The sequence below is a fragment of the Pseudophryne corroboree genome, chromosome 2 (genome assembly GCF_028390025.1).
Source record: "Pseudophryne corroboree isolate aPseCor3 chromosome 2, aPseCor3.hap2, whole genome shotgun sequence".
Taxonomy (NCBI): Eukaryota; Metazoa; Chordata; class Amphibia; order Anura; family Myobatrachidae; genus Pseudophryne; species Pseudophryne corroboree.
This window is the reverse complement of record NC_086445.1, coordinates 758,904,011-758,929,889: the sequence shown is the minus strand read 5'-3', so window position 1 is coordinate 758,929,889 and position 25,879 is coordinate 758,904,011. Positions and strand designations below refer to the sequence as shown.

Sequence of the window (25,879 nt, the reverse complement as noted above, 5' to 3'; positions counted from 1 at the left end):
CCAACTCACACAAATTAGGGATGGGAAATTCCTATAAAGGTATCTTTTTCAGTTATGATGACAATCATATGCATACCCCAACTCACAAGAATAATGAATGGTAGACTCCTATAAAGGTATCTTTATACACGTCCAGACTGTGCACCTTTTCCTTTGGAATCAGATAGCATTCCTTCTCCATAGCAACGCAAACATGGAACTGATTTTATTTCCACATGTATAAAAATTTATTCTGAGCATTCCAAAAGGTACAAGAAATGCCACCATGCATGAATAACAAAGTCAATAAAAACATTAAAAAAAACTGAAAAAATTGGTTAAAAAAAAGATAAAAAACAAATCCTGACAGGAACCAGAAGTCCAAAATATAGAAAAAGAGATGTGTGTTCAATTCTCCTTTTAAAAAAAGGTACTCACAGTACAGCAGATAAGGTCCATTTAAGACCGAAACGCGTCGACTGTTGTACTGTGAGTAGCTTTTTTTACACTTACCAGCAGCTGCCATTGTCTGCAGCTGCTGGAAGTGTTGGATCCTGCCGTGCTGACTGATCAGCAGTGATCGGCAGCACGGCAATCAGTGGGGGAGAGTGCAGGGAGGCAGAGGGTCCTTCCAGTCCCTCTGCCAGCAGCAGCAGAGGGAAATTTCCATTCCCTGCCGCTGCAAACACTGTCTATCTGACTGGTCGCATCCTGTGCGATGAGTCAGGTCGCATCATGTGCAGCTTGAGTTGGCAACTTGTCCACAAGGAGTTCTTTTGCATCTCTTAAGATCTGTGTCAGCTGGAAAGACATTCAGGGCCGGTTCTTTGCCTTGTGGCGCCCCGGGCAAAATATAGGGGCGTGGCTTCAAATGGGGGCGTGGCCACGGCGCTGAAAGAAAAAATAAAATAAAAAAGTATACTTACCATCCCCGTTCCTGATCCAGACCGCCTCCGCCGGCGCCGCCGCTCTTCTCCTCCGATCTATGGGAGAGACGTTATTACGTCTCTCCCATAGAACAGCATAGACACTAGAGGTCAATTATGACCCCTAGTGTCTGTGCCAGTATGTTGTGCAGTGCGCGATGACATCATCGCGCATCGCACTTCAAAGGTCCTCTCCATGAAGGGAAACTAGACCGTAGCGTCTAGTTTCCCTTCATGGAGAGGACCTTTGCTGTGCGGTGCGCGATGACGTCATCGCGCACCACACAACTAAGGTCCTCTCAATGAAGGGAAACTAGACGCTACGCGTCTGGTTCCCTTCAAAGCGGGGGGGCACAGCAGGGCACTGCGGGGGGCACAGTGGCGGATCTTGCCCTGGTGCGGCGCCCTCCGGAAGGCGGCGCCCCGGGCAAAAGTACCGCTTGCCCGTGGCAAGAACCGCCACTGAAGACATTGTGTATGCCTATAATAAAAGCAGTGGTAAAGTGATAAATGGGAGATATGTTTGTCACAGGTTTCACTTTCTAGCCTATGTATTTTAAAACCCCAGAAAGATGTTTGTGGTTGCTCTGCTGAGCTTTTGGGGCTTTTTTTGTAAAAGCTGGATAAGGGTTCCTGGATGTGAGAGAGAAGAGCCTGCTCAATCCACAAGGCCCATTTTGGATACATTCAAAGTACTCTATGGGGAACATTTACTAAGCAGTGAATAGAGCGGAGAAGGGAGCCAGTGGAGAAATTTCCCCATCAACCATTCAGCAGCTCTGTATCATTTTAAAGTATGCAAATTATAGATGTTACTTCAGTGCTGATTGGTTGCCATGGGCAACTTCTCCACTGGCTCACTTCTCTGCTCTTATCACTGCTTAGTAAATGTACCCCTTTGGGTCTATCCCAAAGCCCAGTGAGGACACGGCCTGGTCACTGATGTCAAGACTGTTCCATTACAGGACTTTGCATGGGACCAAGTTAATGACTCTACCGTGGAACAAGCCTTTAAGGTAGTGACAGAGGTAAATGGGGTGCCCCAAGTAGCCCCACCATCAGAGGGAGTGCCCCACTTTGTGATTAAGAAGGGTTGCCTGTGTAGAGTAAGCATTGTACAGGAGAGAGTTGGGGTACAGCTAGAAGTGCTCCAAGTACATGTTATGCTGTTTTAAAAAAAATCAGCACATACCCATGTTTGGTGGATTGGGGGGGGGGGGGCGGGGCACCTGGAATAGGATAAACCCAAGAGAGGGTCCTGTTTAGGTTTTATTGGCAGGGGTGCTCATGGCCATGAAAAGGTATTGCCAGGCTTACCCCATTTGCCAGAGATCCTGCCCTAAACCCTGAGGTGATAGAGGTGTTTATCCCTATGAACTATAAGGTCTGCCGTACCAGGAGGAGGAAGGAAGAGCAGATATGTAATGTCTAACCATATAAATTGTATACATCAGGGCCGTAACTAGGGAGGGGCTAGGGGGGCATGTGACCCGGGCGCGGGACTGGATAGGGCGCTGGGATCCGTCTGCGTCTGATACAGCAGAGAAGTGGAGTCACATGGGATTTGTAGTCATGTCTCTTACTGGTTACACTTGGAGCTGTAACAGAGAGACTACAAATCCCATGAGGCATTTCACCCTGCAGAGAGCAGGCCGCCGCTGGAGCTGCAGAAGTCGGATATCCTAAGCGGCAAGCCACCCGCCCTATGACTTACTGAGCTTTCTCCAGCCCCACGCAGCCCTACATTCAGCCCTGCTGCTGAGTCGCTGACACCAGCAGTGATTGATCGAAGCAGACCAGCACCCTTCACCTCCGTCTGATTAGTGAGAGGACTGGAGAGGTAAAACACACAGGCACACACACTCCCTCACCCTGACTGGTGTTAACCCCTGCAGCTCATTTAAAGTAGTTTATTTAAGTATATATATATATATATATATATACACACACACTGAATATATCATGCTGAGACTGTTTATTTCTACCACCGTGACAGCTACAGATTTTATATATATATATATATATATATATATATATATATATTTATTTAAAATGTGTTTTATATATATATATATATATATATATATGTGTGTGTGTGTGTGTGTATGTATGTATATATATATATATATATATATGTAGTATATGTGTGTGTGTATATATATATATATATATATATATACACACATACATATACATACACACACTTATATATATATATATATATATATATATATACACTGTGTGTGTTTTACTGGGGTCTGCCTGTCTGAGGGTTATTATGAAGCATATTCTCTCTCCTTCTCCCTTCTTCCATATCTCTCCACCTCTCCTCTGTTAATGAGGGGTATTGCTATGCTTGGTAATGAGAACAAGGTTGCATTGGGTGGCATAGTTTTGAATTTTGTCGGTCTTTTTAATTTCCTATTTTATTGTATTTTTTTATCTATTTTTTTTATTATTTTATTTATTTATTCATTATTATTTATTCTTTTTTGTATTATTATTTTTTCGGGAGGGGGGGGGGGGGGGGGGGGGGGGGCTAAATTCCTGCCTTGCCCCGGGTGCCGTAAATCCTAGTTTCGGCCCTGTATACATAGCCCACATTTCCATGTTCCAGGTTATTGTTGAAACTGTCTTAAACTGTCCATAAACTGACAGATCTGGTCTATAGGCCTGAGCAGTAAGTGACCAATTTTTGCCACATAGATGCTATCAAGTTTAATGTGCCCTGAACAGCTTCAGTTAGTGCTGTTAGCTGATAGCACTCCTGACCATACTGAATTTTTAGGCAAATGAAATAAACATCTGATAATTTCTTATTAGATATTGCATGGGAGTGCTGTTCATTTTGGGCACCAAACCAACAAGAAATTATATTATGTAATTAAGGGGGACATTTACTAAGGTGGATAAGAGCGGAGAAGTGAGCCAGTGGAGAAGTTGCCCATGGCAACCAATGAGCACTGAAGTAACATTTACAATTTGCATACTATAAAATTATACAGAGCTGCTGATTGGTTGATGGGGCAACTTCTCCACTGGCTCACTTCTCCGCTCTTATCACTGCTTAGTAAATGTCCCCCAAATTGAGTAGTCCATTTATCTTTACATGCAGGTATATAGGAACTGTATTGAAATACTTCAGCCAACGGTATTTATTTTTAGTTTATTTATTAATAAAATATTTAATTTTATTATGAAATGTCATTAGTTCTGTGTTCTAGGGCAGGCATGTCCAAAATGTGGCCCTCCAGCTGTTGTGAAACTACATCCCAGCATGCCCTGACACAGTTTTGCTGTCAGAGAATGCTAAAGCTGTGTCAGGGCATGCTGGGATGTGTAGTTTCTCAACAGCTGGAGGGCCGCAGTTTGGACATGCCTGTTCTAGGGTAATCATGACACCTATGGGGTTTTTTTTTTAAAGGGGTATATTTGTTATTGCATGTCTTTTGTTTCCAGAACTGCATATTAAATAGCAATGACAAATAATGTTACTACACATCATCTTAGTTTCTTCCTGTTTATTTTATTCACTCTTATACAAAAATAGCTTTTATTTACAGTCATATATATACATGTTCAAAATTACATAATGTATTTACAGTTTAATTGTAATGTACAATGTTAGTTGTAAAAATGTAAACTTATAAATAATATAAACAGTAAGGGATATGTAACACATACAGTACAATGTTAATCAACATCATCTATAAATAGCTGCTTTCATGCCACATTTAGTGATCCACTATACTGTATGGCTACAATACAGTAGGTCTTAAAGGGCAGCAGTTTATCTCTGCAAACTACTCATCCTGCCCACAAGTCTTGTAGACCAGAGTGGGGGAGGTTACCCAAAAAGTACCAAATAGCCCTATAATTTACTACAGGAAACACATATACTATAAAAGTAATGTAAAAGTTACTTTGATGAAGGCTCTTGATGTAATAAGTGTTTTTTTCTGAAACTGCTTATATATAGAAGTAATTATTTTGAAAGGTCCGTGTCACCATCCCTTTAATATTGCCTATTGTAATTGTAAGCTAGTTTACATATGCCAATGTTGTGTTTACTTTTTTATGTATTTCAGAGTGGTCCTTCAAAGCATTTTCCTTTTTCAAAAAGATTGAAATAACAATGAATATTAAATAATGTAAACATTTATAGTTCAAAAATACATCAAATCTTCTATTACTGAACCAGCAGTAAAGTCTTTCTAGAGAAAAAAAAAGAAACTAAATCTACAGTAGTTGCCATGTGCCAGCATCATGGTATATCCTTATGTACAGTAAGCAAAATTCTTCTCAGTCAGGGCTGATACATCCATCTGCACCAGCACAATTAGCCTGAAACAAAAGGAAAACAAAATATAAATTAGTTTGTAAGAACAATGTAATAATAACCAATGGTATGGAGAAAAAAATAAGAAATGCTACGTTTAACTTTAAACATCAATGTTCATGTTTCGTTGTTCTTGGATAAAATAAATAAATAAATAAATAAATAAATACAGTATTTCAGCTTCTGTTTTTTTTAACAATAACGGCCCTCATTCCGAGTTGTTCGCTCGCAAGCTGCTTTTAGCAGCTTTGCACACGCTAAGCCGCCGCCTACTGGGAGTGAATCTTAGCATAGTAAAATTGCGAACGAAAGATTAGCAGAATTGCGAATAGACACTTCTTAGCAGTTTCTGAGTAGCTCCAGACTTACTCGGCAACTGCGATCAGTTCAGTCAGTTTCGTTCCTGGTTTGACGTCACAAACACTCCCAGTGTTCGCCCAGACACTCCCCCGTTTCTTCAGACACTCCCGCGTTTTTCCCAGAAACGGCAGCGTTTTTTCACACACACCCATAAAACGGCCTGTTTCCGCCCAGAAACACCCACTTCCTGTCAATCACATTACGATCACCAGAACGAAGAAAAAACCTTGTAATGCCGTGAGTAAAATAGCTAACTGCATAGCAAATTTACTTGGCGCAGTCGCACTGCGGACATTGCGCATGCGCATTAGCGACTAATCGCTCCGTTGCGAAAAAAAATAACGAGCGATCAACTCGGAATGACCACCAACATCTCTAAAGCTGCCTTCACATAGGCCCTCATTCCGAGTTGTTCGCTCGCTAGCTGCTTTTAGCAGCCGTGCAAACGCTAAGCCGCTGCCCTCTGGGGGTGTATCTTAGCTTAGCAGAAGTGCGAACGAAAGGATCGCAGCGCTGCTACAAAAAAAGATTGTGCAGTTTCTGAGCAGCTCGAGACCTACTCCTAGCTTGCGATCACGTCAGACTGTTTAGTTCCTGTTTTGACGTCACGAACACGCCCTGCGTTCGGCCACCCACACCTGCGTTTCCCCAGGCACGCCGGCATTTGTATCTGACATGCCTGCGTTTTTCCACACACTCCCCGAAAACGGTCAGTTACCTCCCAGAAACACCCACTTCCTGTCAATCACTCTGTGGCCAGCAGTGCGATTGAAAAGCGTCGCTAGACCTTGTGTGAAACTGCATCGGCAGTTGTGAAAGTACATCGCGCGTGCGCATTGCGCCGCATACACATACGCATGCGCAGAAGTGCCTTTTTTTGTCTGATCACTTCGCAGCGACCAAAAACAGCTAGCGAACAACTCAGAATGACCACCACAGTGCGATGCAGGCTAACGCCCGATATTGTCTATATTGTGGGCAGAGCCATGAACCTCCGATATAGTCAATATTGGCCCTGACTGCACACTCTATCTTTCCTTGCGATCCGATCCCGTGGGACCATGCATCAGCATTGCTAGGTGCTTCCACATGGTGCGATATGCACTGGCTTTTCTACCGATATGAACTATATAGTCCATGAGGGTCATTCAGACCCGATCGCACACTAGCTTTTTTTGCAGCGGTACAATCGGGTCTGAACTGCGGTGGCCACTGGCGACGGGGATCACCGGACAGCGACGGATTTAACTAAGAAAGCAATCGCACCAGCGAACGCAAGAAGATTGACAGGAAGAGGCCGTTTGTGGGTGTCAACTGACCGTTTCTAGGAAGTGTCCGGAAAAACGCAGGTGTGCCCAGCCGTTTTGGAGGGAGGGTTCCTGACGTCAGCTCCTGGCCGGATCATCGCAGTGGCTGAGTAAGTCCTGAACTGTGCAGAGACTGCACAAGCTATCGCACCCCTGCACAGCGATTACCCCCTCCCCCTGTAGGAGGCAACTACCTGATCACAGCACTGCAAAAAAACCGCCTGCGTACGATCAGGTCTGAATCACCCCCCATATCTGTAGATATATTGCACCTTGTGTAGCTCCCTTAAGGGGAGTATTGCCGTTTTGACAATAAAAAAGGCTGATTATGGCGATTAATGACCAATGGTCATTATCACAGTATCTAATTAGAGGCCATTTTTATAATCCAAAATTGAACCTGCGATCATGCAATAACACATGGGAACGGGGATAATTCCCATGAGTTATCGGCGCTCCAGCAGGACACTGATCACCGATTATGGTTCGGGTGTCTGGGACATCCGAAGCATAATCCCCGTTAAGTGTTGGCATTGGGACTAATAGGATACCGCCCTAAGGGTTTCTTCTTGACAGTTGGGAGAAATGTGATAATAATCCACAGTAATTGGATAGCTGTCGATGAAGCTGATTGGACAAAATGTAGCAACCATCCAAGCAACTACACTTATACCAACTCAAAACCTCAAAGTTCTTAAGGATTTTAGTCTAGGAAAAGAGTCTGTGCTAGTAAGGAATGTTTAAAACTATACAAGTCCTGATCATGATTCTGCTAAATAGAGTATGTTGGGAATATCTATGAGTGGAGACTTCCTTTTATATCTATTGGCACTGGAAACTTTTTTTTCTTTTCTTTTTTTTAAATAGTTGACCAAAGTTAGTGAAACTGCACTTTTATGTATCTGATTAGAACATGAATGTGCTGCGTAAAATGGTATTTGCATAAAAAGGAGTGTACATGACAGTACCGTATCATGTGCTACAATAATAATATCACAGTCATGATCTTAGCCACAATTTCCTATGTATATCACATGCAGGCATCTGTCTAGTCACTGTACAGGTCTGGTGGCAAAAACCAGGATGATGTTTCATTTGGCAGCATGCACATGAAACACTAATCATCCTCAAACAACAAATGTCCCATTGTAGCTCACCGAAAAAAATGACACATTGACCTAAATACTCAGGGCATCAGAAACAGAGTGAATAGCCCTCACAGTTATCTTAACTATGACAGTTGTTTTATTTCCTGCTGTCTTCCAGGTCATTTGATCTCTCTAATTAACAGAGGCCGGCCACAAGTTCCTTGTAAACATATACCATATGTCGTAATGAACATAGCTTATGTTACAACATGTCAGAATTACAATGTTATTCTGTGCAGATGAGTCAATGACCAAAATGCTATTTTTAGCATGTAGATGAATCATCTACTCTAAACAACAGACTGCACATAAGATAGCATCATCCATTCCTCTCTGTAAAAGTCATAAATAAAGTATCAACAACTAAGAGTATTATAGTGTTCTGGTAAATTATAGGTTCACAGCACAAGTAGCGTGTACACTAACTTGTCATGTACTGTGTTTTCAGCTGTGTGTAAGACACTCCAGATACAGTGCCATTAATACTCAAAAAAGTACTGGCCAGTACTCAAAGAGAATGTTTAATGGGATAGCCCACTAAATACCACACTCACACATTCAAAGTGAAGAAATAGGCACATCAAATTGGTTTCTTCTTAAGTGGTACTGTCAGCATCAACATAAATATAGGTTAACAAGGAATGCCCCCTTGACACTTCACTCATAAACTTGGAGGTAAACCAGGCACATCTGATGGGTCTTTTTCTCCTGATGATGAAGATTGTACTCCCTATTTTCCTTTTAGATGGAGATGCTCCCCTTTGGTGTGGGTAATCGCATCAGCCAGAGTGGTAAGGAGGATTGAATGGGGTAGAAAAACACAGCCATGTTCTTTCTTCCTCAGTATGGCCTCCTTCTGTCCAGTTTTAACTGTCTCCTTCAATGCATTTCTATTCAAAGCTGGATCTTTTTTAAGATACCTTGAAAAAGATCCAGCATTGTATAGAAAGACATTGGTGGGGACAGTTTAAACTGGACAGAAGGAGACCATACTGAGGAAAGAAAGAGGGAGTTCATATCAATGGAACTGCATTGTATAGAAACGAGTTGGTGGGGACAGTTCAATCTGGACAGAAGGAGACCATTCTGAGGAAGGAAGGAGGAAGTTCATATCAATGGGGCTGCTTTGGATAGAAACAAGTTGGTGGGGACAGTTCAATCTGGACAGAAGGAGACATATTGAGGAAGGAAGGAGGAAGTTCATATCAACAGGGCACCCTTTTTCTACACCATTCAATCCTTCTCACCACTCTGGCTGTTGTAAATACCCATACCAAAGGTGTGCTTCTCCATCAAAAAGTAAGATAGGGAGTCATCTTCATTTTCAGGAGAAAAAGATCCATCAGATGTTCCTGTTTTACCTCCAAGTTTCTGAGTAAATTGTCAAGGAGGCATCTCCTGTTAACCTATACTTATGGTGATGGTGATGATAGTGCCACCTAATGAGAGACCCATTTGCTGTGCCTATTTCTTTACTTTGAATGTGTAAGTGTAAGGTATAGGGGGCTTCTCTGAGTACTGGCCACACTTAACTTACGTTGTTATTCACAATGACTGATTCTTTGGTTAAAACTGTATTACACAAGGATATGTTGTGGTTTCTCTCTTTTCTCTATCGTCCTAGTGGATGCTGGGGTTCCTGAAAGGACCATGGGGAATAGCGGCTCCGCAGGAGACAGGGCACAAAAAGTAAAGCTTTTTCCGATCAGGTGGTGTGCACTGGCTCCTCCCCCTATGACCCTCCTCCAGACTCCAGTTAGATTTTTGTGCCCGGCCGAGAAGGGTGCAATCTAGGTGGCTCTCCTAAAGAGCTGCTTAGAAAAAGTTTAGCTAGGTTTTTTATTTTACAGTGATTCCTGCTGGCAACAGGATCACTGCAGCGAGGGACTGAGGGGAGAAGGAGTCAACTCACCTGCGTGCAGGATGGATTGGCTTCTTGGCTACTGGACATCAAGCTCCAGAGGGACGATCACGGGTACAGCCTGGATGGTCACCGGAGCCACGCCGCCGGCCCCCTTGCAGATGCTGAAGACAGAAGAGGTCCAGAATCGGCGGCTGAAGACTCCTGCAGTCTTCATAAGGTAGCGCACAGCACTGCAGCTGTGCGCCATTTTCCTCTCAGCACACTTCACACGGCAGTCACTGAGGGTGCAGGGCGCTGGGAGGGGGGCGCCCTGGGAGGCAAAATGATTACCTATAAAGGCTAAAAATACCTCACATATAGCCCTAGAGGCTATATGGAGATATTTAACCCCTGCCTGATTTCTCTAAATAGCGGGAGACGAGCCCGCCAGAAAAGGGGCGGGGCCTATCTCCTCAGCACACGGCGCCATTTCCTCTCACAGCTCCGCTGGTCAGGACGGCTCCCAAGTCTCTCCCCTGCACTGCACTACAGAAACAGGGTAAAACAGAGAGGGGGGGGCACATTTATGGCGATAATTTGATATAACAAAGCAGCTATAAGGGAGCACTTATTATAAGGCTATCCCTAATATATATATATATAGCGCTTTTGGTGTGTGCTGGCAAACTCTCCCTCTGTCTCCCCAAAGGGCTAGTGGGTCCTGTCTTCGTTAGGAGCATTCCCTGTGTGTCTGCTGTGTGTCGGTACGTGTGTGTCGACATGTATGAGGACGATATTGGTGTGGAGGCGGAGCAATTGCCAAATATGAGGATGTCACCCCCTAGGGAGTCGACACCGGAATGGATGCCTTTATTTATGGAACTACGGGATAGTGTCAACACGCTAAAGCAGTCGTTTGACGACATGAGGCGGCCGGACAATCAATTAGTGCCTGTCCAGGCGACTCAAACACCGTCAGGGGCTGTGAAACGCCCTTTGCCTCAGTCGGTCGACACAGACCCAGACACAGGCGATGACTCCAGTGGTGACGGTGACGAATCAACCGTATTTTCCAGTAGGGCCACACGTTATATGATTTTGGCAATGAAGGAGGCGTTACATTTAGCTGATACTACAGGTACCACTAAACAGGGTATTATGTGGGGTATGAAAAAACTACCTATAGTTTTTCCTGAATCAGAAGAATTAAATGACGTGTGTAATGAAGCGTGGGTTGCCCCTGATAAAAAACTGATAATTTCAAAGAAATTATTGGCATTATACCCTTTCCCGCCAGAGGTTAGGGAGCGCTGGGAAACACCTCCTAGGGTGGACAAGGCGCTAACACGCTTATCTAAACAAGTGGCGTTACCCTCTCCTGAGACGGCCGCACTTAAAGATCCATCAGATAGGAGGATGGAAAATATCCAAAAAAGTATATACACACATGCAGGTGTTATACTACGACCAGCTGTAGCGACTGCCTGGATGGGCAGTGCTGGGGTAGTTTGGTCAGAGTCCCTGATTGAAAATATTGATACCCTGGACAGGGACAATATTTTACTGTCGTTAGAACAAATAAAGGATGCATTTCTTTATATGCGTGATGCACAGAGGGATATCTGCACACTGGCATCACGGGTAAGTGCTATGTCCATTTCGGCCAGAAGAGCTTTATGGACGCGACAGTGGACAGGCGATGCGGATTCAAAACGGCATATGGAAGTTTTGCCGTATAAAGGGGAGGAGTTATTTGGAGTCGGTCTATCAGATTTGGTGGCCACGGCTACAGCCGGGAAATCCACCTTTCTACCTCAAGTCACTCCCCCACAGAAAAAGGCACCGACTTTTCAACCGCAGCCCTTTCGTTCCTTTAAAAATAAGAGAGCAAAGGGCTATTCATATCTGCCACGAGGCAAAGGTCGAGGGAAGAGACAGCAACACGCAGCTCCTTCCCAGGAACAGAAGCCCTCCCCGGCTTCTACAAAAGCCTCAGCATGACGCTGGGGCTCCTCAAGCGGACTCGGGGATGGTGGGCGGTCGTCTCAAAAATTACAGCGCGCAGTGGGCTCACTCGCAGGTAGATCCCTGGATCCTGCAGATAATATCTCAAGGGTACAGGTTGGAATTAGAGACGGATCCACCTCGCCGTTTCCTGAAGTCTGCTTTACCAACGTCCCCCTCCGAAAGGGAGACGGTTTTGGAAGCCATTCACAAGCTGTACTCTCAGCAGGTGATAGTCAAGGTACCTCTTCTACAACAAGGGAAGGGGTATTATTCCACTCTTTTTGTGGTACCGAAGCCGGATGGCTCGGTAAGGCCTATTCTAAATCTGAAGTCCTTGAACCTGTACATAAAGAAGTTCAAGTTCAAAATGGAGTCACTCAGAGCAGTGATAGCGAACCTGGAAGAGGGGGACTTTATGGTATCCTTGGACATCAAGGATGCGTATCTCCACGTTCCAATTTACCCCTCACACCAGGGGTACCTCAGGTTCGTTGTACAAAACTGTCACTATCAGTTTCAGACGCTGCCGTTCGGATTGTCCACGGCACCTCGGATCTTTACAAAGGTAATGGCCGAGATGATGATTCTTCTTCGAAGAAAAGGCGTATTAATTATCCCATACTTGGACGATCTCCTAATAAGGGCGAGGTCCAGAGAACAGCTAGAGATGGGATTAGCACTGTCTCAAGAAGTGCTAAAACAGCACGGGTGGATTCTGAATATTCCAAAATCCCAGTTAATGCCGACAACTCGTCTGCTGTTCCTAGGGATGATTCTGGACACGGTTCAGAAAAAGGTTTTTCTCCCGGAGGAAAAAGCCAAGGAGTTATCCGAGCTTGTCAGGAACCTCCTAAAACCAGGAAAGGTGTCTGTACATCAATGCACAAGAGTCCTGGGAAAAATGGTGGCTTCTTACGAAGCAATTCCATTCGGCAGATTCCACGCAAGAATTTTCCAAAGGGATCTGTTGGACAAATGGTCAGGGTCGCATCTTCAGATGCACCTACGGATAACCCTGTCTCCAAGGACAAGGGTGTCTCTTCTGTGGTGGTTGCAGAGTCCTCATCTATTGGAGAGCCGCAGATTCGGCATACAGGATTGGATCCTGGTGACCACGGACGCCAGCCTGAGAGGCTGGGGAGCAGTCACACAAGGAAGAAACTTCCAGGGAGTATGGACGAGCCTGGAAACGTCTCTTCACATAAACATTCTGGAACTAAGAGCAATATACAATGCTCTAAGCCAGGCAGAACCTCTGCTTCAGGGAAAACCGGTGTTGATCCAGTCGGACAACATCACGGCAGTCGCCCATGTGAACAGACAGGGCGGCACAAGAAGCAGGAGTGCAATGGCAGAAGCTGCAAGGATTCTTCGCTGGGCAGAGAATCATGTGATAGCGCTATCAGCAGTGTTCATCCCGGGAGTGGACAACTGGGAAGCAGACTTCCTCAGCAGACACGATCTTCACCCGGGAGAGTGGGGACTTCATCCAGAAGTCTTCCACATGCTGGTAACCCGTTGGGAAAGACCAATGGTGGACATGATGGCGTCTCGCCTCAACAAAAAACTGGACAGGTATTGCGCCAGGTCAAGAGATCCGCAGGCAATAGCTGTGGACGCGCTGGTAACGCCTTGGGTGTACCAGTCGGTGTATGTGTTTCCTCCTCTGCCTCTCATACCAAAAGTATTGAGAATTATACGGCAAAGAGGCGTAAGAACGATACTAGTGGTTCCGGATTGGCCAAGAAGGACTTGGTACCCGGAACTTCAAGAGATGATCACGGAAGATCCGTGGCCTCTACCTCTAAGGAGGGACTTGCTTCAGCAGGGTCCCTGTCTGTTTCAAGACTTACCGCGGCTGCGTTTGACGGCATGGCGGTTGAACGCCGGATCCTAATGGAAAAAGGCATGCCGGAAGAAGTCATTCCTACTTTGATTAAAGCAAGGAAAGAAGTAACCGTGCAACATTATTACCGAATTTGGCGAAAATATGTTGCGTGGTGCGAAGATCGGAGTGCTCCGACGGAGGAATTTCAACTGGGTCGATTCCTACATTTCCTGCAATCAGGATTGTCTATGGGTCTCAAATTGGGATCTATTAAGGTTCAAATTTCGGCCCTGTCGATTTTCTTTCAAAAAGAATTGGCTTCAGTCCCTGAAGTCCAGACCTTTGTTAAGGGAGTGCTGCATATACAGCCTCCTGTGGTGCCTCCAGTGGCACCGTGGGATCTCAATGTAGTTTTGGATTTTCTAAAATCTCATTGGTTTGAACCACTAAATAAGGTGGATTTGAAATATCTCACTTGGAAAGTGACCATGCTTCTAGCCCTGGCTTCTGCCAGGAGAGTGTCAGAATTGGCAGCTTTATCTTACAAAAGCCCATATCTGATTTTCCATTCGGACAGGGCAGAACTGCGGACTCGTCCGCATTTTCTCCCTAAGGTGGTGTCAGCATTTCATCTGAACCAGCCTATTGTAGTGCCTGCGGCTACAAGTGACTTGGAGGACTCCAAGTTACTGGACGTTGTCAGAGCATTAAAAATATATATTGCAAGAACAGCTGGAGTCAGAAAATCTGACTCGTTGTTTATATTGTATGCACCCAACAAGATGGGTGCTCCTGCGTCTAAGCAGACGATTGCTCGTTGGATCTGTAGCACAATCCAACTGGCACATTCTGTGGCAGGCCTGCCACAGCCTAAATCTGTAAAGGCCCACTCCACAAGGAAGGTGGGCTCATCTTGGGCGGCTGCCCGAGGGGTCTCGGCATTACAACTTTGCCGAGCAGCTACGTGGTCAGGGGAGAACACGTTTGTAAAATTTTACAAATTTGATACTCTGGCTAAGGAGGACCTGGAGTTCTCTCATTCGGTGCTGCAGAGTCATCCGCACTCTCCCGCCCGTTTGGGAGCTTTGGTATAATCCCCATGGTCCTTTCAGGAACCCCAGCATCCACTAGGACGATAGAGAAAATAAGATTTTACTTACCGATAAATCTATTTCTCGGAGTCCGTAGTGGATGCTGGGCGCCCATCCCAAGTGCGGATTATCTGCATAAATTGTACATAGTTATTGTTAACTTATTCGGGTTATTGTTGTAGGAAGCCATCTTTCAGAGGCTCCGCTGTTATCATACTGTTAACTGGGTTTAGATCACAAGTTGTACGGTGTGATTGGTGTGGCTGGTATGAGTCTTACCCGGGATTCAAAATCCTCCCTTATTGTGTACGCTCGTCCGGGCACAGTACCTAACTGGAGTCTGGAGGAGGGTCATAGGGGGAGGAGCCAGTGCACACCACCTGATCGGAAAAAGCTTTACTTTTTGTGCCCTGTCTCCTGCGGAGCCGCTATTCCCCATGGTCCTTTCAGGAACCCCAGCATCCACTACGGACTCCGAGAAATAGATTTATCGGTAAGTAAAATCTTATTTTATATACCATATAAACCCTCATAAAAGAATTGAAGGGAAGTGTGGTTACTGTTTCCCTTGAGTGCCATTGTATATTACTGAAAATTGTCTTTTTTGTGGATGTTTGGTAGGGACTAAAGGTGTGGTCCCAATTCTTTGTTGTACATAGGCTGCTCTAGTGCGCACCAGGAATACACTAGTTGTGTATTTTACAATGCCAATCATATGTGGTCAGAGTTGGTACCTATGCAGCCGCTTCTCCATGCTTTGGAGAAACTATCGCATGAGAGCCCCAGCAATGGCTACTGTTGGTGGTGATATTCTGTGATAGACATTGCTGGCAATACCCTTTAATAAATAGGATAAACAAAGGAGAAGGGGATATTCTCATCTCAATGAATTGACCCCTATATTTTAACAATCACTTTTTGATGTTTCTTAACATATTTCCTGGTTGTCAATATTATTTCCATGGCTTTACGCTACCTAAATATATGCTATATTAATTAAGCCAAAACAATTATTCCTGTCACATTACACTACACATACTGTTGTACTCACCACATTATCCATATTGCAGGAGAGCCATGTAAATGTGTCTTGTAGATACTGGTTTCCAAAGCCCATAATCCTATTTGCAGGGTGAGTGGAGAGTCCTACAACCTGTTTTGTAAAATGAACAGAGAATGCAAATTTCATGTCCTCGGGAGTTGCATCTGTTCCCCTGGTTTTTACTTCCTTGTCAATATAGACATCTGCAAGCTGCTTGAATGAATTATAGGAGATGTCTCTGAAGAAGTTATTGAGAGTAGGGTCTTCCTTAATCTGTAAATATAATGAAATGTAACTTTAATAAACATCAATATATCCACTTCCATATCAACTACTCCTATGTTTAACAATGTTTTCAACATTAGAAGATAACGCAATATATTGTTAAGATTTAAATATCATCAGATGCTGCATAATTATTAGCAATCATAATTATTATCTTTTTATTTATATAGCAACAATGTATTACACAACCCAGTACACTTATTCAGACATAACAGTCCCTGACCCAGTGCAAGATACACTCCCGGAAGCTACAGCAAGGTGGCAATGCTAATTACTGTGTCACTATAATGTGAGTATTCATTTACTTGTCTGGGTCCTTCCTTCTGACTGAATTTGCATTCCTAAGCTACATCTGAGACTGCAAGATTTGGCAGCCATGAGCAAGAGCAGAGGGAGTTATATAATGAATATACATCTATGTTACACCCTGAGGAAAGATGGTCTAAGCATTGTGAAATGTTGGCTCATTTTTAATGCACTTTACTTGCATCTGAGAATATGAGGACTGCCTCTTAATTTCTCTTCTGGTGGAATGTTCACCTCTATGAAATAGTAGAAGGGTATTAAAGGTCACTATATATATATATATATATCAGATGGAGGCGGCACTCAGAAACAGTAGATGGAGAATGAAGAACAGTTGTTCAGAATTTTATCCAAATCCAGATTAACAATGAGGTCAATGGAGCCTCCGCACAAAAAGCTGGCCACACAGTCGGCAAAAATAATAACTATTAAATTTGTATTTGCAGTTTTTTTCACAAAACTCTGCCTGATGAAAGATTACATTCTCAAATGTTAGCAACAGCTGTTCCTCTTTTCTGTATATATTGTGCCTGAGTGCCGCCTCAGCCTGCAAGATTATTTGTTTATATATGTATATATACACACATATTTTATTCAGATAAGTGCATTATTGGACATATTGTATCAGAGTAGTTAGCATTACTGACTTGTAGTGACTGCTTTGAGTGTAAACCTTATACACGTTTTCAATTGTGCAACATTCTGATACCTATAATATGTGAATACTGCATACCCTCCAACATGACCCGCCCCACTAGGTACGAAATGCTCTGTTTCTGGACTTCCCTCTTAATTTATTATTGCCATCACCAGTGAAGAAACACATTTCTTATCATTTAACCAGTTCAACACAGGTGACGGAAATCATAAATTAAGAGGGAAGTCCAGGAACAGAGCATTTTGTACCTAGTGGGGTGGGTCATGTTGGAGTGTCTAATACTGTAGTACAAGACATGCTTTTCGTATACACATATACAGTCTTTACATACCTTTCTATCATATACATCCCCCTGTTTTTGGAGAATGGATACAATTTTCTTAATGACAGTTTCTGGAACAAAAGAAAATACCCAAGTTATTTACAAACAAAATGCAAAAACAGTAACACATAACAACCAACATGTGATGTTATTTTATACAGCTAAACTTCATTTTTTGTAGTATATGAAACTAGCTGCACTGGCATTGGCCTGTCGCAAACTTTCTGTGTCGATACTTTGGTGTCCATAAAGTTTTTTTTTTTTTACAGGTTATCTTAAAGTATAAAACTGTAGAGTATATTACGCTGCTTGAAATAGCTATGTCTGACAATGCTGCAGGCTTGGAGTGTCTCATTAACAAGAAAATTGCATTTTTGTGAAAAGAGATGGGTGGGGTATCTCAAGATCTTATTATGTTGCTATTTTAAACATTTCAAGGAAACATAATTCTCCATTCACGGTGATACACTTCTTGTTTTCAAAGTCAGAGATTTCAAAGTCAGAGAAATATCTACTACTATGCAGCAATAACATAACTTAGGTATTGCACTTGGTATTGTTTACAGAATATAACCAGGTAGCTGAATGATATTCATCTCAATCAACTGCAATGGTGGCTGACAGTGGTAAGTAAAGTCCTACCACTTTGCTTGCCAGTCTTGACACACCTGTGGAGATCTTTAGGGGTGAGGGCACCCCTAGGCACAACAGTAATGGTTGCCTCTGTCCGCCAAATTTTATTGCTTTTTTGATTGGTTATAAATCCTCATTTGGGGATAGCCAATTTAATAGAATAATAAAAAAGCTACTAACTGTGATTTTTTTTTGTTTTAATTACGTATACATATTTACTAAGAAGGACAGCTTAAAGTGGCAGTATGTGTGTGTCCTTCCCGTTTGCACTCCATTCAAGATGGCATATGGCAGTGGTTCTCAAACTGTGTGTGCCGTGGGCTACTTGCAGGGGTGCCCTGGGTTCATGGTCCAGGAGCAATTCAAATGATTTACGATCAATATAATACATATAATATACACACATACATGCGCTATATATATATATATATATATATATATATATACACAATATAATATAATATAATAGACATAACCAGTGCTTGTGGATTCCAATCATAAAATATATTGACAAACACAAGTGAACCCTGTCCCTCACCATAGAACTGAACAAGGTTTGACATATAAACACAGTTTATTTAATTTACTTTTTTCCCCCTAAATTTCGCAATAAGAAACTTGTGGCCTAGGGGTGCCGTAAGAAAAATTCTGAAGCTCTAGGGTGCTGTGACTCAAAAAGGTTTGGGAACCACTGGCATATGGTACAGTATAGAGATACTGTACTTCGCTGTTACTGGTAATAGTTGGGCTGACAGTACCAACACAAGCATCCACATGCCGTCCCCAAACGAGTGTCGCCCATAGGCACCTGCCCCACTTACCTAATGGGAAATTTGTCACTAGAGATCTTACCAATGCATACTAAATAAGTACTCTACACTCCTTATATATACAGTATATATATATATATATATATATACAGTATATATATATATATGTATGTATGTATGTATGTATGTATGTATGTATGTATGAGCTTACCAGTGTCCAACACTTCTGTGTTTAATTCTTCTCCCAAACTTGGCTTCCTTGTTCCTATTTCCAGATTATCAATATCTTTTACAAGGTTCTCAATCTCTTCAGACACTTGCTGATAATAACAGCTCTCATTCTTTTCACCTACACAAATGACATTAGTAATATACTGACATGTTAGTATAATCTGAATTTATCTATATGATGAAAGCAATGTAACTATGCTCATGAACTGGAGTTATTTAAAATGATTACATTTCATGACAAATTTGTAGATGGGCCCCATCCTGCCTTAAAATGCCCCTGAGTCAATCACAAGTTTATTTTAGGAAAGCAAATCCATAAAATATTTTTGTGAAATGGTGCAAATAGCTCTTACATATTATGTGTGCAATTTCTATATGAGGGGAGAAAAGGCTGGGAGGATGTAAAATAAGGAAGCCAGTAATAACTTTGTTTGGACAAAGATAATATTTTTGTCAAGCTGGTGAGAAGTGCAAAGAGTCTATAGGATTTTATGTGGGGTCTGTAAATCGTTAAGAATGGTGATTAGGTAAGTACTACAGTATATGATCATTAAGTGTCAAGAATGATAATCAAGACTTCTAGTTGTGTTAATTCGTGTAAATGCAATGCTTTAATGAAAGATGTATCACAATTAATAAAAGTATAATAACTGTTTTTAAGTCACAGGGATAAATAAAATAAACAGGAAGATAACAATTAGGATTTGTCCATCATTGATTCCAGAAAAGGGTTACATTTTAGAAAAAGGTCTCACTTACATATCATCGCCTCCACTTAATGATCATGAAACTGTTAATGTTTTAAAGGCTCTACAGGAAACCAGAAAAAAGGGGGATATCTCCCAGCGCTTGGTTATATCGAGTGAGTTCTATACAAGTGATTTAGTAAATACCAATAATCACAACCTCAAAGAGTGAAATAAAATAAATTTTATTTTATTAAAGGTAAGATATGAGTGTCTTTCACTCCGTTCTAGAATACTAAAAGTTTTACAGTGATTCCTAATACCGGTATACTAAAAATAAATAAAATAACAGGACAAACAACACAAATAACATGTATAATTTGTGATACGCTATCCTTAGCGATTTACTCACTAAATGTCTTATAATCACTAAAGGGTGAATCTTAAGTCCCAAGAGTATGGTAATTTTTTCCACATACTCTTGGGACTTAAGATTCACCCTTTAGTGATTATAAGACATTTAGTGAGTAAATCGCTAAGGATAGCGTATCACAAATTATACATGTTATTTGTGTTGTTTGTCCTGTTATTTTATTTATTTTTAGTATACCGGTATTAGGAATAACTGTAAAACTTTTAGTATTCTAGAACGGAGTGAAAGACACTCATATCTTACCTTTAATAAAAGAAAATTTATTTTATTTCACTCTTTGAGGTTGTGATTATTGGTATTTACTAAATCACTTGTATAGAACTCACTCGATATAACCAAGCGCTGGGAGATATCCCCCTTTTTTCCGTGTTCTAGTAACGGAGAGGATAGTGGAATCCTCTCCTTGTTCTCCAGAGCAGCTGTAATATATCGAGTGAGGCAGGAATAAGCGCAGTCCCCTAGCCCTTCTTTTTACATCTACAGGAAACCATGTACTCTCCACTAAAATATTAATACATATTAGGTGTTTAGAATCACCCAATTCCTATTAGGCAGCCACTAGCTTCTTTCACATTCCATAGAGACACAGATACCACCCATTTCAATTTAGTATCAATGTTTTTGCATGCCACTAATTCTCCAAGATTTGGGCTATTTGCAGCATTTTCATGCGCTATAGTTTCTACTTCTTATTGGTTCAAGAAATGCTATAAATACTTACATAGTTTGAGTGGTAATGGCTTATTGATACGCTTCAATGGCAGATGGGTTGGCCTCTTCGGCTTCTTGTCTTCATCTGATGCATTCTTCTTTAAGGAAAGGGCTCTTCGGATGCTATTTTTTTTTAAGCTGGTTTTTTTGGCAGTCTGAATTAAATGTGCATCAGTGGAAGAGCTCACAGAGACTTGAACCGTCTTATTGACCACAGTTACATTTTGCTCTGAAACTTTATCATCTGTTTTAAAAAAATGACTCAGAAAGGTCTTAAACCATGAAGTTTTTTTTACGCTATTAGCCTTAGCGATGGTTGCTGGTTGAAGCTTCTGTATAGCAGTTTCATTACTTTCTGTATTTTTGTCATCCATAGCTATTTTATTTGTTTCTTGAATGTCTGCCTTTGTAGATATCAGCATCTTATTTTTCTTTACTCTTTGTTTATATCTGCTGCGGTCACTGTGCGATCTCTGCACCCTTTTATCACTTTGTCTCCCCTCTGTTCTTCTTTCACGGTTGCTGAAACTCCTTTTCACGTACATTTCCAGCACCATTTTGGCCTCCTGCTTGCTCAAAGAAACAAACTTCCCTCTTACTTTCCTTTCTGTTCCTGGGCTTCTGCTTGCTGCCTCCTCCATTTTATGCCTGTATTAAACACAAAATGATACATATTACTATTTACATTCAATCAGGGGACAGGTCAAGACCAGGAAGCTTTTCTAATTATACTTTGTGACATAATTATAAGCACACACCAACACATAGTAGTACTTACATTTTTACACTGAAGCATGCACACACTACCGTATAACCAGATATACATAGCGCATATGTACAGGAACTTGCACACAGATGCACACAATTGCATAAATGTGCATACATAAAAACAGGAAGGTGATACTTCTTTACAAACACAAAGAGCCAGTCTCAGATCTTGTACATTACTTGTAAGTCTTTCAGTGTAACTCAGAGATCATGCTATAAGTAGCACATTCCTTCTGAATGTTTCCCCCCCCCCCTTTTGTGGTACAGTTAACAATTTGTTTTGCTATTCGATAAGAAAACATATGCTTAAGACAAGAAGCATAAAGCTACTGTATGCTCTAGAGCAACTATTATGTCAAACTATTCTCTGTTCATTTCTGATTCTGCAACTTCAAATTCATTTAGTGTAGATTTTTGTGGTACAATATCTCAGATTAAGTAGCTGATTCTGAGATAGGAGCAAAGCAAAAAAGTATAGTATTGTTGTGCCTGGATAGAAGATAGATAGATAGATAGATAGATAGATAGATAGATAGATAGATAGATAGATAGATACCAATACCAGCTGCTTTTGCGTGTAGCTCACAAATACTGGGCACCATTGTTTTTGCACTGCCATGCAGATTGAGTATGCTATCAAATCTAAATCTTTCTGCACATTTTACATCTGCCCACCTACAGTGCTATTTGGTTTTGCCAAGGAGCAGCATGATTCCTTCTCTTTCGTTTTGCTTCCAACTGTGAATCAACCCTTACATATGTGCAGAGCTGGCCCTAACCAATATGATGCCCTAGGCAAGATTTTGGCTGGTGCCCCCTAGCACCGCCGCTAGTTCTGCAGGACATGCCTGGCATGAGTCAGATGGCAGCTCTGCTGACATTGGGGCGCCTTTTGTTTATGAAAATGCATCTTTTTGCATTACTATGTGGCTAGGATGCACAATCAGCTTTTGCTGATTACAATGATATGCAGCATGCCTATATTCTGTGTGCGACTGCAGCTGTATCTGCATACGAAATGCTACATTACAGTGATTTCCAGGAATACACTGCAACGTAGCATTTCGTATGCAGATACAGCCTCCGTTACACACAGAATATAGGCATGCCACATATCATTTTAATCAGCAGAAGCTGCTGGTGCCCCTAAGCATACCAAATGCCCTAGGCATTTGCCTAGTTTGCCTATGCCTAGGGCCGGCTCTGCATATGTGTACATAGGACCTAATTCCTAGATCTTCATTAGAGGCACCTTCGCTGTGTCTTTGTATGCAGCAGCTGTGTTAAAATATCCAAAAGGCAAACCATTGCCATTTTTTTCATCCACTTTCTGCTTCCCAGGGATGCAGCATTGGATCTTTTGCGTTAACTTCAGACTTTTTGTCTACTCTCCCACAAGTTGCGGGAAACTTCTGACTTTCAGGCAGTCCCCCGGCCCCATGGAAGAGTAGCCGGATCTTCCACATCGCAGATGGGAGGATTAACAGGAGAATCTGGATGTCATATGGAAGGATGGGGCTAAAGGATGAGATTTTGCCATGACAACCTGGCCTGCCCCCAATGCTTCTCCCAGAGAGGAAATCTGAAAAGTAGGCAACTATACTCAGGCTGTCTGCCAAAACCACACAGCCAGGGCCAGTGAAGCTGCATCAGAAGACAAGCCACTGGCTTCAGAGTGGCCAGAAAATAGGACCAACACGCCACCGTTTCCAACACGGACCACCTCCATGCCCCTAAACGGCATTGCAGACCAATATCTGCACATGCTCAGTGTGGTTTCTGCGCATGCACAAATCAATAATCATTGGAGATTTACATAAATGTCTGATATAAGTAAATCTCTGAATCAGACACATATCCCATAATAATTGTATATAGCAGTAGACTAAACACATAATACTGTGACATTATTTCAGAAAGTTCTACATTGTTTGATTCAAAGTATAGAAAAGAACAACTAGCCCTTTCTAGGGTCTATTTCACAACAGATTTTTTGTATTGTGAAATTTGTGTTTTTCAAATAATGTTTTTAGCTGTGTGCAGTATTTCTCTTAATAAAAATCATGTTTATAAGTACTGTATGGTTTATTTTCCTTATATTTGTACTGTGAATGTACCTTACTGTATAGTCTACTTTAATTTTATTTTTTATACAATATTACTTAAATATATTATATAGTTTCAATTTCATTTACCTTTCTGTTTCCATAATACCTTGCAGTGTGTCCCAGGTGCTTTGCTGTTTGCCGGCTCTCATGTACTGTGTCAGTACAGTAAAGACTAGTACAGCCAGGTGATCTCAATGTCTATATATAAGCTACCAATGAGCAGGTAGAGCACCGGTAAGGACAGCCTCCTGTGGTTTCCCCACAATACGTAGAAAGCACAGCTCATCCCTACATGGATCTGTCAGTTTTACTTCCTTATTGCTAGATGTTTTGAATGACTGTATAATATGGTTTATTGGAAACCTGTTTTTCCATAAGTGATAAGTAAGCAAACCATGTGTGCAGTTAGGAGTTTCTGGAAATACTATCTGCCCCTGGCTCAACAATAAACAGTTGGCATCTTGTTTATAGTCACCACAAGCTGAAACAGCCGGCCATTTGATTAGATCTGACTAATCAGCATGAACTTTGAACATGTCTTAATTGTTTCATGAAATCCATTTTTTATATGGAAAGAGAAACTGTCATGAACATTTATAGTGCTCTCAATCAAAATAGAGAATAAATAAATTGCATTGGCCCTCATTCCGAGTCGTTCGCTCGGTATTTTTCATCGCATCGCAGTGAAATTCCGCTTAGTGCGCATGCGCAATATTCGCACTGCGACTGCGCCAAGTATCTTTGCTATGAAGAAAGTATTTTTACTCACGGCTTTTTCATCGCTCCGGAGATCGTAATGTGATTGACAGGAAATGGGTGTTACTGGGCGGAAACACGGCGTTTTATGGGCGTGTGGCTGAAAACGCTACCGTTTCCGGAAAAAACGCAGGAGTGGCCGGAGAAACGGGGGAGTGGTTGGGCGAACGCTGGGTGTGTTTGTGACGTCAAACCAGGAAAGACAAGCACTGAACTGATCGCACAGGCAGAGTAAGTCTGGAGCTACTCTAAAACTGCTAAGTAGTTTGTGATCGCAATATTGCGAATACTTCGGTCGCAATTTTAAGATGCTAAGATACACTCCCAGTAGGCGGCGGCTTAGCGTGTGTAACTCTGCTAAATTCGCCTTGCGACCGATCAACTCGGAATGAGGGCCATAGTTTGTTTGCAGCTAAGCGTTATATTATATAAAAACTAGAGATGTGCACCGGACATTTTTCGGGTTTTGTGTTTTGGTTTTGGATTCGGTTCCGCGGCACATGATGCAAAGAAAAAAAGAGGCGCACCAAGGTCGCTGTGTGACTAAGCTAAGCGACACAAGTGGCCGACACAAACACCTGGCCCATCTAGGAGTGGCACTGCAGTGTCAGGCAGGATGGCACTTCAAAAAAACTGTCCCCAAACAGCACATGATGCAAAGAAAAAAAGAGGCGCACCAAGGTCGCTGTGTGACAAAGCTAAGCGACACAAGTGGCCGACACAAACACCTGGCCCATCTAGGAGTGGCACTGCAGTGTCAGGCAGGATGGCACTTCAAAAAAATTGTCCCCAAACAGCACATGATGCAAAGAAAAATGAAAGAAAAAAGAGGTGCAAGATGGAATTGTCCTTGGGCCCTCCCACCCACCCTTATGTTGTACATAAACAGGACATGCACACTTTAACGAACCCATCATTTCAGCGACAGGGTCTGCCACACGACTGTGACTGAAATGACTGGTTGGTTTGGGCCCCCACCAAAAAAAGAAGCAATCAATCTCTCCTTGCACAAACTGGCTCTACAGAGGCAAGATGTCCACCTCATCATCATCCTCCAATTCCTCACCCCTTTCACTGTGTACATGCCCCTCCTCACAGATTATTAATTCGTCCCCACTGGAATCCACCATCTCAGGTTCCTGTGTACTTTGTGGAGGCAATTGCTGCTGGTGAATGTCTCCACGGAGGAATTGATTATAATTCATTTTGATGAACATCATCTTCTCCACATGTTCTGGAAGTAACCTCGTACGCCGATTGCTGACAAGGTGAGCGGCTGCACTAAACACTCTTTCGGAGTACACACTGGAGGAAGGGCAACTTAGGTAGAATAAAGCCAGTT

The 25,879-nt window shown here is 42.3% G+C and overlaps 1 protein-coding gene across 1 annotated transcript; it reads right to left on the bottom strand.

Annotated features, from left to right (window-relative positions):
• Positions 1-4,577: 4,577 nt before the first annotated feature.
• Positions 4,578-21,547, bottom strand: LOC135051191 (protein BNIP5-like). The gene is made up of 5 exons (XM_063957302.1): positions 20,916-21,547; positions 19,056-19,193; positions 17,451-17,512; positions 15,880-16,143; positions 4,578-5,249 (listed from the first exon to the last, which is right to left on the bottom strand). Exons 1-5 carry the CDS (start codon positions 21,544-21,546, stop codon positions 5,208-5,210), a joined length of 1,137 nt encoding a protein of 378 aa, XP_063813372.1. The 5' UTR covers position 21,547; the 3' UTR covers positions 4,578-5,207.
• Between the last annotated feature and the right edge of the window lie 4,332 nt (positions 21,548-25,879).